General features: G+C 44.7%; 2 protein-coding genes across 2 annotated transcripts; one reads left to right on the top strand and one right to left on the bottom strand.

The window, feature by feature from the left end:
* The first annotated feature begins 1,670 nt into the window (after positions 1-1,670).
* Positions 1,671-3,540, top strand: LOC133869227 (F-box/kelch-repeat protein At3g06240-like). Its single transcript, XM_062306184.1, has 6 exons — positions 1,671-2,122; positions 2,173-2,459; positions 2,508-2,641; positions 2,785-2,848; positions 3,032-3,069; positions 3,493-3,540. The coding sequence occupies exons 1-6, from the start codon at positions 1,671-1,673 to the stop codon at positions 3,538-3,540; spliced, it is 1,023 nt and encodes a 340-aa protein (XP_062162168.1).
* A 6,700-nt stretch (positions 3,541-10,240) lies between these two features.
* Positions 10,241-11,554, bottom strand: LOC133869226 (uncharacterized). The gene is made up of 2 exons (XM_062306183.1): positions 11,300-11,554; positions 10,241-11,173 (listed from the first exon to the last, which is right to left on the bottom strand). Exons 1-2 carry the CDS (start codon positions 11,552-11,554, stop codon positions 10,241-10,243), a joined length of 1,188 nt encoding a protein of 395 aa, XP_062162167.1.
* Between the last annotated feature and the right edge of the window lie 1,479 nt (positions 11,555-13,033).

The raw sequence follows: 13,033 nt of genomic DNA, 5'->3' as shown, positions 1-13,033 counted from the left end.
TGTATGGTTCGGACAAGGGTATCTTGATACCAGGGCCCAAGGTACCTTGGATGGCTGCCACGTGGTTCTCCTACAGGAACAGGATCGGATGTGGTTGCAAGCTGTAGAAGGGTATTAGAGTTGTTATGTTTAATTGTATGGGTCTTGTTGTAATATCCTGTATTACCTTTAATTTCCTAAGACAGTTTCAGGGTGTTCTGGAACATGTTTAGTGGGTCAGTTGCGTCAGTTATCTTAGTGGGTCAGTTACTAAGTTGTGGGTTCAGCCATTACTGGCAGTTCCCTATTTCCTTGCTGTTGCTACTTGATTTAAACCAGAGAAGTGGAAAGGAGAGATATCTTCTGGAGTTTAATCATATTACCGTGTGTTATGAGTTAAACCTGGAAGTGTTAAACATCTAAGCCGTGTGCTTGAGTGTGGAGGACTAGCCCCTCGAAGAGCTAATTTTAATTAAGTAATAACAGGGCACGTAACAAAAAAAAACTGGATCAGTCCCAACCAAGTCATCATTCGAAAATTCGAACAAAAATAAAAAAATAAAAAAACAAAGGCACAAAAACATGGAAGATAGAGTCCCAGAGAAAATCAAGAGGAGGTTACGGCGGGAGAGAAATAGGAACGCGATGAGAGTGAGAGAAAATGGAAAAAACCATAATCGCAGAGAGAGAGAGAGAGAGGAGAAGAATACGTGCGTTAGAGAGAGAAGGAAAACGGAGGAAAAATGAAGAGAGAATGGGTAGTGATTGGGGGCGGGGGGGGACCCTTGGCCGGCTCCCTCCCCCTTTTCAATATAAAACCCCATTTTATTATACTTCTAATTTTTTATATTATTTTATTTTTAATTTTTGAATAAAATGGGGGTTTTATATTGAAAAGGGGGGAGGGAGCCGGTCAAGGGTCCCCCCAATCACTACCCAGAGAGAATAGCAGAGAAGAAGAAAGAAGGGAGAGAGAACGTCCGTATGTGAATTATGAGTAGTGATTGGGGGGACACTTGACAGGCTTTCTCCCCCTTTTGAATAAACAAACCTATTTTATTCCAAAACTGATTTCTTTTATTATTTTATGTTTACTTTTTCAATAAAATGGGTTTGTTTATTCAAAAGGGGAGAAAGCCGTCAAGTGTTCCCCCAATCACTACCCGTGAATTAGAGAGAGAAGGGAGTGACGGTTTTGCTTCTTTTTTTTTTTTTTTTTTTTGATGGTTTGCTTTTATTGAGAGTAATTTTTACGGTTTAGCAAACATGCACGCACGGGTTCAGTATTTAGCAAATCGCCGGTTCATGCCACGTGGAACAATTCTACGCACCACTAAAGCAAAACTCAGCTTATATATATATATGACAACAACACTGTAGAGAAGCATTAACGGACGCAGTACACCGGGCTCAAGGAAATGATAGCACGGCCAAAGTAATTTTTGATTTTTTCTTTGAACAGCGTGCAACGTGCGTGGTGCTTGGAAAGACGAACAACTGTGGGCGGGAATGGAGTCAAACAATTGCCTTCTTTCCCTTTTCATGTTCTCTTCTTTGCTTCATCTTTTTCCAAGAAAAAAAAACCCAAAAAAGTGTTGGGAGGCTCTGCAACTGATTATATATAAAAAGTTCTTTTCTCTCTCAAAAGTTTTCTTCTTCATGCTCTTCAATCCCCGGAAAAAAGGAGCATGATGTCAAACAGTCTACCAAATGAAGCTATTGCCAAAATCCTCTCACGACTGCCTGTTGAGTCGGTCATTAGATTCAGGTGCGTTTCTAAGACATTGTGCTCTCTCATCTCCAGCCCCTATTTCATCGCCACCCACCTCAGCCGCGCTCTTTCCAACCCCCAAAACTCATCCAACATTGTGTTCCACCATTTCGACTACAGACTCAAGAAAGACCGATCACCTGCCATCTGCATCCACCTGCTTTCCCTTGATTCAGAAAAACAAGAGAGGAGTTTGGTAACTGAACGATTTGATCTTAATTTCACAAGAGATCCATCAGATTTCATAGGATCGCGTTGCTTCCGCGATTGCATGAAAGTAATTGGTTCATCTAACGGTATCTTTTGTCTCACCAAAGATTTTGATTCATACTTTCTCTGCAACCCTTGTATTCAAAAAGCCATATCCATTCTGTACCCTAATATTGGCCTTTGGGGATTGCTTCCCAACCTCATGGCTTTAGGTATTGCCCCAAGACTGACGATTACAAAGTGGTGAGGGTTGTAGATGTCGAAGGCACCACTCGTTCTCTGGTTGATATTTATACGCTTCGAACCGGTGCATGGCGCTCTTTTACGGCCCCCGGTCTTCCCTACAACTTTAGTGAATCCAACACCGGCGGTACTATTTTCTTTAATGGGGCAGTCCATTGGCCAGCTTGCACTCGAGAGCACCAGTGCCCGTTTCGCCATTTGATCGTGTTGTTCGATATGGAGGATGAGGTGTTTCGTGAAATGGCTGTGCCAAAGAGTTTACAAGGCGAGGGAATTTTCGATTTTTTTTTTTTTTTTTTTGCAGTAGTTGATGGGTTGCTTGCTGTTATACCCTACGGGGACGATGAGGATATGCCCGTGTGGGTGATGAAAGAGTATGGAAGAGCGGAATCATGGATTAAGCAGTTCGATATTAAGTTTTTGTGTGTGGATCATATGGTCCGATAGGCTTTACAAAGAACGGTGAAGTTCTAGTGAACCATGAGGGATATTTGTCTTCTTACGATCGTAATAGCGAACAATCCTGGTATCTTCACATTTATGAAATACATAACTGGCTTCATTGCGATTCTTATATGTAGAGCCTTACTCTACTGAATGTAGCAGATGGAATATCAGGAGTGCAAGCAACTTTGTCTTGTGTTAGTAAGCTCAAGGCGAAAGAAAAGAAGAGAAAAAGGAAGATACGGATGTAAGCTTATGCGAAAATCAATTTCGATGATAACCTACCTTGTATCTCATATTATAACAACTACAAATTGGCCCATTTTCATTTTGGTGTTAGTGTTTCCATTCGTATTCTCTAACGTGGGCCAACTGTCTTTCCAGGTTGGGACAGTGATTCAGTTGCGAACAAGCAGGAAAAGGTAAGATATCAACAATCGTTTGTTACTTGATCTTTTTTTTTTCAATTACACGGTCATGTATCATGTAATTCATAAATGTAGAAAAAATAAAACAAAATGTTTTTATGGTTGTGGTTGGTCAAATGACAAGATTCAGAACATCTAATTGTTCTGAAACTTGGAAGAAAATTAACAGAACAGATATGCTCAAGCTTAGAGTGTGTTGGTACAGTTTCCGGTATGGTGACGTGTCGCCTTGTGATTCGCTGCCTCCCTCAACGTACAACCGTGATTCTTGTAAAACAACAAGCAACTAGTTGGGGGTGCCGACTACGCCCACTCCGATGCCTAAGTCAGTTCAAATCAATTTTCTGAAGAATATTTGTAATCTCAAAAGCTCAGAGAGAATATATCTAATACCTGGTGTGATGGTCTTATTTATAGGCTGGTAGTTGCAGTCCTACTGGAATTCTTGAAGCCCAGTTGAACTAGGAGTTTGAGTCCTAGTCTGGTGAACCTTAACCTTATCTTCAGCGAATTTGAATAAGGCTACAGAGTCCAAATTGAATTGCATTCGTACCTCTTTAATCTTAATTTCTACGTTACTAGCCATCTTATCCCATTAATAATGGGATAGAGGCTTATTCCTGATCTTCCGGGATACTGGCCTTATCTCACTCTAAGACAATTGTAACACACTTCGACCAACCCCCGAGGTGATAATATCCGAGACATGTTCGCTCCGAAAGGACTAGGAGATCTCGAAATATTGCCGCACCGTAACAGGGTTGTGGAAGATCCGAGGTGTTATCATACCGAGGCCATCTTATCCGAGGTGTTATCATACCGAGGCAATCTTTGTATACCGGGTTGTGATTCAACTTCCCGAATGGTCTCGTAGCTTCTATCAAATCTCTGAGGCATAAATATCCGAGATATATTCGCTCCGACCAAACTAGGAGATCTCTGGATATTTCATACCGTTACCGGGTTTGATAAGACCGAGACGTCATTATACCTAGACGATCTTCTTCTACTGGGTCGTAACAAATGTCCGAGATGTAACACCGAGATGATTCAAGATTAGAATCCACGTGTCCTCGGGGTTAATTTTATCCCCAACAGTTACCCCCCTAATTCTCTAATTTCAAAAATAAATTGAAATTAAGGGAATTATTTATCGCTTGCCAACCTGTACCTGTTATTGCTTTTGTCATAAATGGCGCGTCTTTTCAACAGTTTGAATGTTTGAATCTTACCGCTTCTTTTTCTGCTAATGACGTAAGCTCTGACGCCGTGCTACTCTTTTATAATCATGACGCGATATTCTCGATGATATTCTCGAGGTTATATCATTTAATTTCTGGATCTGAAACGTACGCCCCATCAGTTTTCGGAGATACTGAAATGATGGCGCCTCTTTATATTTCGGACGCGTGGGGGAGTATTTAATGTTTGGACTACTTTCACTATTCATCCTTTGACATATTCTCATATTATTTCTTTATCCTCCATTGTCGCCATCTTCTTGAGTTTCTTTTCTTTCTTTGAAACTTCTACTCCTCCTTTCTCTCTCCGAAATGGCTCCCAAGAAGACCACCTCGAATATTCCTCCTACCTCTCGGGCTCAAACCAAAAGGTCCGATGGCTACGTAGACCTTTCTCCCCTGGAGAGCTGGGTGGAAACCGCCCTCTTTGAAAGGCATGAGGGTGTTCTACGTCTAAACTACGACATTCCTCCGACAGTGAGGATGTTTTATCAAACCCCTGGGGCTCGACTTATTGATGGCGGTGACATCACTTTGTTTGAAAGGATGTCTGGCCAGACTCCGGTTACCCTTTCCGGAGATTGCTCGGGACTTTGTCCTCTTTCTGATAGTTGCTTCTAGTCAGATCATGCCCAACGCCTGGAGATATCTGTTCGCTTCGTACATCCTTTGGAGGCTTGTATTGAAGAAGGAGATGAAGATTCTTCAATTCTTTCACATTTATAGACCGAGGCAGACTTCAGAGGGAATGATCGAATTGTGTGTCCATCACACCCCTATATTCATCAAACTTAAGAGTGGGTTGACAAACAACAAGTTTTGGGAGCAACAGTTTTTTCGAGTCTCTGGGAATGGGAATGCCCCGAAGGTACTATTTTTCCTGAGAACCGTAGGATGCCTCGGACTTGGCAATTGTTGAGGCCTGACCGAAGTGAAACCCCTTCAATTAGCATATCCGACCGGGAAGATGTCAAGAAGATAAGCGTCTGGTCTGCAATCAGGGTCAAGGCCAAGAAATTTGAGGAAGTTGATTTTGACAATCTTGTGACTGAAGAGAATTTAAGGCAATTTCTTGGATACAATATTCCAAGGGACAAGAAGACGATCACCAAAAGATGAGCTGTCAAGAAAAGAAGTGATGCACCTCCATCTCCGATGCCTATCACTAAGAAGAGACCTTTTAGCAGAGCCGAAAAGGTTCCTGATGATGTTCCTTTGAGAAAGAAACGGAACATTCCTCTGGCTGCCTTAGGTGTGAAGAAAACCCCTCCGAGGGTGCCCATGGCTGGAACCAACACCGAAGAGGGATCAGCGAGCTTTTGGGGTTTCGTTCCGAAAGTCTCCCCTACACAAGAAGCTGGCTCTACACCCCTTTTTGTCTTAAGAGATTAGTCTGGCTCTGAGGCATCGTACCAGGGCCCAGATACTCCTCTTGAGGAAACCAATGCCGGAGCCTCCACAGTAACAAGTCCGATGCCAGAGAGATCTGAAGAGGAGGGCGAACCGATACCTGAGGCCCATAACGTGCAAGTCACGCGTCGGGTGAAGCACCTGGCGAGGAAAAAGAAATTCGGTGCCCGAGATCGTCTGGTCGAAATAATTTAAGAGGCTGAGCGGATGTGGGGTAAGCCGGTCATAAGGCCTTCTGATGCCGAGGAGGTACAGCAAGAGTTTGCCCCTTCGGGTGAAGAATCTGTTGAAGAGAGGGATGAGGACGTTAGCACCCCCCGAGATGAAGCTTTCGTCGAAGACTTTATGGAAGAAGGCACTCCTCGGACTCCTTCATCAGAACATCCAGGAACTCCACCACCCCCCAGTTGTGACTGCGAAATGGGGCATGCCACCCCCCATGAACCATGCACAGCTCCTGACCAAACCGAGCCCCAAACGGGAACACCCTAGAGGGTAAGTACTGAAGAGCCAGGAAGTTCTCGACAAGTGGGTGTTCAGGATACACCATGTGCTGGTCTTGAAGTAAGAAGCCTGGATCAATTCGAAGCGAGCCAACATCTAGGAGAGCCTGAAGGATATAGGGTCAATACCGAGGCCTCCACTCCCGAGGCAGATCTGCACCCCTATGCTTCTGATAGGGACAGATCCCATACTGAGGCCCGGACTTCTGAATTAAGGCCTAATGATTCCGAGGCAGCCCCGAATACGGAAGCCGCTCCTTCTGTGGGCCCTAGCTTTTCTTCTAGAGTTTCAACGGGTTTTGAAGTCTTGGGCAGAGGCCTTCTTGGTCATCCAATGGAGGCCATAAAAAATCTAATCCTCGAAGGGTTCCTGGGAAATGCAAGGGTTTCCTCCCCCGAGAAAATTGCTCAAGGCATTTTTATTTGCCATTACCAGGTGAGTTTCAGTTTCTGAAAACAAACCTTTGTTTTAACCAATTTTTAGCACTTCATTTTAAATTTGCCTACCTTCCTCTTTATAGCTTCTGGTGAAGATCTTGCCTTGATATCCTTCCCATAACCCTTTTCGGGTCGTTCGAGGAAAGGATTCGGGCATTCTTAGCGTTATACTTTTAGTAACCCCTAAATGAGGGGTTTCTCCCATTGCATCTATTCAATGACCATTTCGGGTTGTCCAAGGAAAAGATGCAGGTGGGTTCTTTCCTGGGTATCCCCCTATAACTCTTTCGAGGGGGGAAGTCGGGCTATTTCTTACACTTCTACAATTGTTGATATGAATTGGAAAGAGATCTTATTTATTGAATATAAAATTGTGGAGAAAAAACAAAGAATTACATATAATATTTCTTCAAGTGCTCGGCGTTCCATGATCTCGGGAGTATCTTCCCTGTCTCGGTCATCAGGCGATAAGCCCCTTTCTGATGGCATCCTACTACCTTATAGGGGCCTTCCCATTTGGGTCCCATTTTGCCTTTTGCCATTAAGCTCACTTTCCTGAGTACCCAATTTTTGAGCTGGAACTTTTTAGGGACCACCTGTTTATTGAAATACCGAGCTGTTCGGTTCTGATACGCTGCCCATGTAACTTGTGCGTCGTCTCTTTTCTCCTGCAAAAGATTTAGATATACCTTGGCCTTTTCGTCGTTAAGCCCAGGATTGTAGTAAGCTACACGAAAGCTCGGGGATCCCACTTCGACTGGTATCACAGCCTCGGCCCCGTATGTAAGTGAGAATTGCGTCTCGCCTGTTGGAGTTCTTCTTGTGGTTCGGTACGACCAGAGCACCTCCGGAACATATTCAACCCATGCTTCTTTCTTCTTATCTAGCTTTTTCTTCAATGTCCTTACTAGGGTCTTATTCGTCGCCTCTACTTGACCATTCACCTTTGGATAAAGTATCGAGGCATAGTAGTTTCGGATACGGAGTTCTGAACACACCTCCGGAATAGTTCATAGTTAAACTACTTCCCATTGTCTGTGACAAAAGCATGAGGCATCCCAAACCGGCACACTACTGACTTCCAAAGGAAACTAGTGATATTCGTTGTAGTTATAGCTGCTAACGCTTCTGCTTCTGCCCATTTAGTAAAATAGTCTACAGCTACAACTAAAAACTTCCAACCCCCTTTCCCTACAGGCATTGGGCCGACAATATCTACCTCCCATTTCGCAAATGGCCATGGAGAAGTGAGGGGAGTAAGCTTCTCGGGACTTGTTTTCATAATTCTTGAGAACCTCTGGCATTTGTCACAGGTCTTGACAAGAAGAGCCAAATCCTTTCTGATCGTAGGCCAACAATAACCTGCTCGGATGGTTTTTTGTGCCAGCATCCTTCCTCCCGAATGGTCTCCGCACACACCTTCATGGATTTCCTTGAGAACATAATTCGCCTCGGTCTTAGAGAGGCATTTGAGCAGGGGTTCGGAGTATCCTTTTTTATATAGTACTTCTCCGAGGAGGCAAAACCGTGTTGATTGTATCTTCACCTTCTGAGCCGCAACCTTGTCTTCAGGCAGCAAACCATTTCTCAGGAACTGAATAATCTCTATAGCCCATTATGGTTCAGCCGGTATTGGAACTGTTTCCATGACGTTAGCCCTCGGAGTTATCGATGGCTGGGTCAAACTATAATCTGTCGTTTTGAAGCTTCAATCTCTTCATCTGTTCATTCGGAGGTGTCTTCGTGATGACGACCCTTTCAAAATAAGATTTGAAATGGTGCACCTGGTCCAAATATCTAGCCATTCGATCTTCTTGTGCTTCAAATTGTCCTTGAACTTGGCCCACCACTACTTGAGAATCACTTCGGATTTCAACATTAGTTGCTCCCATCTCTCGGGATAATGCCAAACCTGCTATCACAGCTTCATATTCAGCTTCATTATTTGTTGTGACAAAGTCCAGTTTTAACAGCAAAACCGAACTCTTGACCTTCAGGATTCCTGAGGAGAACACCTACCCCGCTTCTGCCATGTGTTGAGGAGCCATCCACAAACACGACCCAGGTTAATTCTTTTGGAAGTTCTTTCGCTTCGGGAATGTTGCAAAATTCTACCAAGAAATTTGCCAGAACCTGTCCTTTGATAGCTGTCCGAGGATGAAACTCGATATCAAACTGTCTGAGTTCCATTGCCCAGTTGACTAACCTTCTCGAGAGGTCAGGCTTTTGCAGAACCTTCTTCATCGGATACTCGGTTAAGACTCTAATAGCATGAGCCTGAAAGTATGGCCTCAATCTCCTGGCTGAGATAACCAAAGCGAACGCCAATTTTTCGATCCGGGGATATCTTTCCTCTACTCCATGAAGTGCTTTACTCGTGAAGTAAACAGGTTTCTGAATTCCCGAATCTTCTCTGACTAGTGCCGAGCTTACAGCCGAGAGGGATACTGCCAAATAGAGATAGAGTATCTCCTATTCAGTAGGGCGGCTCAACAAGGGAGGGTTCGTTATGTATTCCTTCAACTTTCCGAAAGCTTCCTCACATTCCTCACTCCACATAAATGTTTTTCTCAAAATTTTAAAGAAGGGAAGGCACTTATCTGTTGACCGTGATATGAAACGGTTTAGGGCCGCAATCCTTCCTGTCAGCCGTTGGAGTTGTTTTGTTGTTCTCGGTGCCTCCATCTCGAGGACAGCCTTGACCTTCTCTGGGTTTGCTTCGATGCCCCTCTGTGATACCATGAACCCCCAAAATTTTCCTGATGAAACTCCGACGGTACACTTCGTAGGGTTAAGCTTCATCTTGTATTTTCTCAGAGTCCGAAAAGTTTCTCGAAGGTCTTCTATGTGTTTGGTTGCCCGAATACTTTTAACCAGCATATCATCTACGTATACCTCAACGTTTCTGCCAATTTGATTCTGAAACATCCTGTTCACCAATCGCTGATAAGTGGCTCCCACATTCTTCAAACCGAAGGGCATCATCTTATAACAGTAGAGTCCTCGGTCTGTGATGAAAGTAATTTTCTCTTGATCTGCTTCTTCCATGTAGATCTGGTTGTATCTCGAGAAAGCATCCATAAAGCTTAGGAGCTCGTGTCCAGACGTTGAGTCGACCAACAAGTCAATCTGAGGCAAAGGAAAACTATCCTTCGGGCATGCCTTATTCAAGTCAGTGAAATCTACGCACATCCTCCACTTGCTATTAGACTTCTTCACCAGTACCACATTGGCCAACCACTCGGGGTAATCCACCTCCCGGATAAATCCGGCTTTCAATAACTTCTCTACCTCTTCTGCAACAGCTTGATTTCGTTCGGCGGTAAAAGTCCTTCTTCTCTGCTTCACTGGCCGATGATTGGGGTCCACATTTAGCTTATGAACAATGACCGAGGGATCAATCCCTGGCATATCTTCATGGCTCCAGGCGAATACATCACTATTGCGCCTTAAGAACGCCACCAGATCTTCCTTCACGAGTTGGGGGAGTTGTGAGCCTATACGAACTTTCTTTCCCGGATCACCTATTTCGAACTCCTCCAAGCCATCCACAGGCTCCCCCAACAGTGACTGCTATTTCCCATCCTCCTTAGCTTTCTCACCCAGATTGTGCTGCCTTGGGGTGTCTTTCAGGGATAAGTTGTAACAACGCCTAGACTCCTTCTGGTCTCCCTTAACTACTCCAACTCCTTCTTCTGTCGGGAACTTCATACTGAGATGCGGTGTTGAGGTCATAGCTTTTAAGTCGTTGAGAGCTGTCCTTCTGATAATGGCATTATAGGCCGAGACTCTGTCAACTATCAAGAATTTCACCATGATGACCTTTTGCCTCGGATAAGTCCCCGCCGTCACAGGGAGATCGATAGAACCGAGAGGCAGCACATTTTCTCCAGCGAAACCCTGTAATTGGCATGAGACCGGGTCCACCTTCTCCCGTGGGACTCCCATGTAATCAAAGGCTGACTTAAACATAATATCAGCCGAGCTCCCTGTGTCAACAAGGATTCGTTGAGTCTGATAATTTGCTATTGTTAGGGTGACCACAAGGGCATATGTGTGCTGAAGTGAGACTCCAGCATAATAATCATCCGAGAACCCTATAATCAGAGGGTTATATTTTCGAGACTTTGGGGGCTTTTGGACCGAATATACTTTGAAATCATCCGGTTGCCTGGCATATGCCTTCCGAGCCGAATTGGACTCGCCTCCTCCTCCAAATCCTCCCAACATGGTGTGGATGATAGGAAGGTTGCCTTGCTGCTCCACCCGAGCTCTACTCCTGCTCCTTTCTCTTATTTCTTCTCCTCGAGGCCGAGGTGCTGGTTCTCTGCTTCTACCTCTTCTTTCTTCCTGCCTCGGTCTATAGTTTCTCCTTTCATTCCGATCTTCTTCTCTTCTAGGTCGTGGATATTGGTCCCGCTCCTGTTGGTTTCTCTCATTAACGAGAAATCGGACTAGCTTCCCATTCTCGATAAATTTCTCAATCAACTGTCTCAGTGATACACACTGCTCGGTCAGGTGACCATATGAATCATGGAAGGCACAATATTTGTGAGCCAGGCGTGGAGGCGGATCTCCTGGAATGGGTCTCGGCCTCTAGTAATTCTAATCTTTTCTGAGTTCCATAAGCACCTCGGTGAGAGAGGCATTTAATGGAGTCCACTTGTAATCTCCGAAATTCTTCTTCGCCTTCTTGTACTCCCCGGGACCGGCATCCTGTGTGGGCTCGGGATTCTTCTTCTTCTTGGGCTTCTCGGTGGAAGGCTGTTGTTGCTGCTGGGAATTACCGAGAAGGGCTCGGAGTGTTTCCTCCTGATTAATGTACCTGTCCATTTTTACCATAAAAGTATGAAGATCCTTCGATGGTTTTAACGCCAAGTCCGCCATCAACGGTCCGTCTTTCTTCAATCCTTGGAAAATTGCACCATAAATAAAGTCGTCTGGTGCACTTTCTGTCTCCAACTTTTCCTGGTTGAATCTCCATAAATAATCTTTTAAAGACTCGTTTGGTCCATGCTGCACAGAGAGTAGATACCCTCTGGGTTTCCTTCTGGCTATTCCGGACACAAATTGGGCCAGGAATTTCCTTCCAAGGGCGTCGAAATTATCAATCGACCTTGGGGGAAGGTTCCTAAGCTAGTCTCGGGCCTTTCCTGACAAGGTGAGGGGAAAAGCTTGGCACGCCACAGCTTCAGGTGTCTTGTGCAAGGACACGTGAGATTGGAAATTATCCAAATGCTCCACCGGATCTTCACTACCTGAAAAAACAGGGATATCGGGTACCTTAAACCTTCCGGGCAGGTCGAAGTTGGATACTTCTTCGGTAAATATAGACTCCTTATGCTGAAAGAGGTTGTCCACGAGAGACTCCTTCCCGTCTCGCTTCTGATCCATAGTTCTTAATAGTGCATCATACTTTATGCCCAAGTCCAGGACCATCTGCTGCAGCCTTATTTCGGAGTCTGTTGGTGGAGGTGGAACCGGATTAATAGGCTCCACACGATCCTCGATCCGCGGCTCGACTCTCTCCCCTGACTCTTCCGAGTTTCCATTAGGATTTGTTCCTTCAACCGCATCGTGATTCAGTGGTGGTGGAGTCTGAGCAGCTATCAGCAAAGCATTCTGAGCCAGCAAGTCCTCCACATTCTTCTGCGCTTGAGCCAGCTATTGGCTCAGCTGGGTTATTCTGGCCTCTAGACTGGCAGACTCTGCTTCTCCGCGGACATCATCTTGATTAGGGTGTCGCCCTTCTTCTTGGGTTTCGTTTTGAACCGGATTAGAACGTCTTGTAGTCACCATCACGGATTTATTTTTCGTAAGAACAACTCTTCGTTTCCACAGACGGCGCCAAACTGTTGGTACACGGTATGATGACGTGTCGCCTTATGATTCGCTGCCTCCCTCAACGTACAACCGTGATTCCTGTAAAACAACAAACAACTAGTCGGGGGTGCCGACTATGCCCACTCCGATGCCTAAGTCAGTTCAAATCAATTTTCTGAAGAATATCTGTAATCTCAAAAGCTCAGAGAGAATATATCTAATACCTGGTGTGATGGTCTTATTTATAGGCTGGTAGTTGCAGTCCTACTGGAATTCTTGAAGCCCAGTTGAACTAGGAGTTTGAGTCCTAGTCTGGTGAGCCTTAACCTTATCTTCAGGGAATTTGAATAAGGCTACAGAGTCCAAATTGAATTGCATTCGTACATCTTTAATCTTAATTTCCACGTTACTAGCCATCTTATCCCGTTAATAATGGGATAGAGGCTTATCCCTGATCTTCCGGGATACTGGCCTTATCTCACTCTAAGACAATTGTAACACACTTCGACCAACCCCCGAGGTGATAATATCCGAGACATGTTC

The sequence above is a fragment of the Alnus glutinosa genome, chromosome 5, assembly GCF_958979055.1.
Source record: "Alnus glutinosa chromosome 5, dhAlnGlut1.1, whole genome shotgun sequence".
In the NCBI taxonomy this organism is placed as follows: Eukaryota; Viridiplantae; Streptophyta; class Magnoliopsida; order Fagales; family Betulaceae; genus Alnus; species Alnus glutinosa.
Note: the sequence above shows the minus strand (reverse complement) of the source record. Positions and strands in the feature narration are given on the sequence as shown.

Coding starts and splice junctions, on each gene's coding strand:
- LOC133869227 (XM_062306184.1), top strand. CDS start 1,671: ATGTCAAACAGTCTACCAAATGAAGCTATTGCCAAAATCCTCTCACGA. Junction 2,849..3,031: donor AGCAACTTTGTCTTGTGTTA/GTAAGCTCAAGG, acceptor CTGTCTTTCCAG/GTTGGGACAGTGATTCAGTT. Junction 3,070..3,492: donor TTGCGAACAAGCAGGAAAAG/GTAAGATATCAA, acceptor TCTTATTTATAG/GCTGGTAGTTGCAGTCCTAC.
- LOC133869226 (XM_062306183.1), bottom strand. CDS start 11,554: ATGGCGGACTTGGCGTTAAAACCATCGAAGGATCTTCATACTTTTATG. Junction 11,174..11,299: donor TAAATGCCTCTCTCACCGAG/GTGCTTATGGAA, acceptor CTGACCGAGCAG/TGTGTATCACTGAGACAGTT.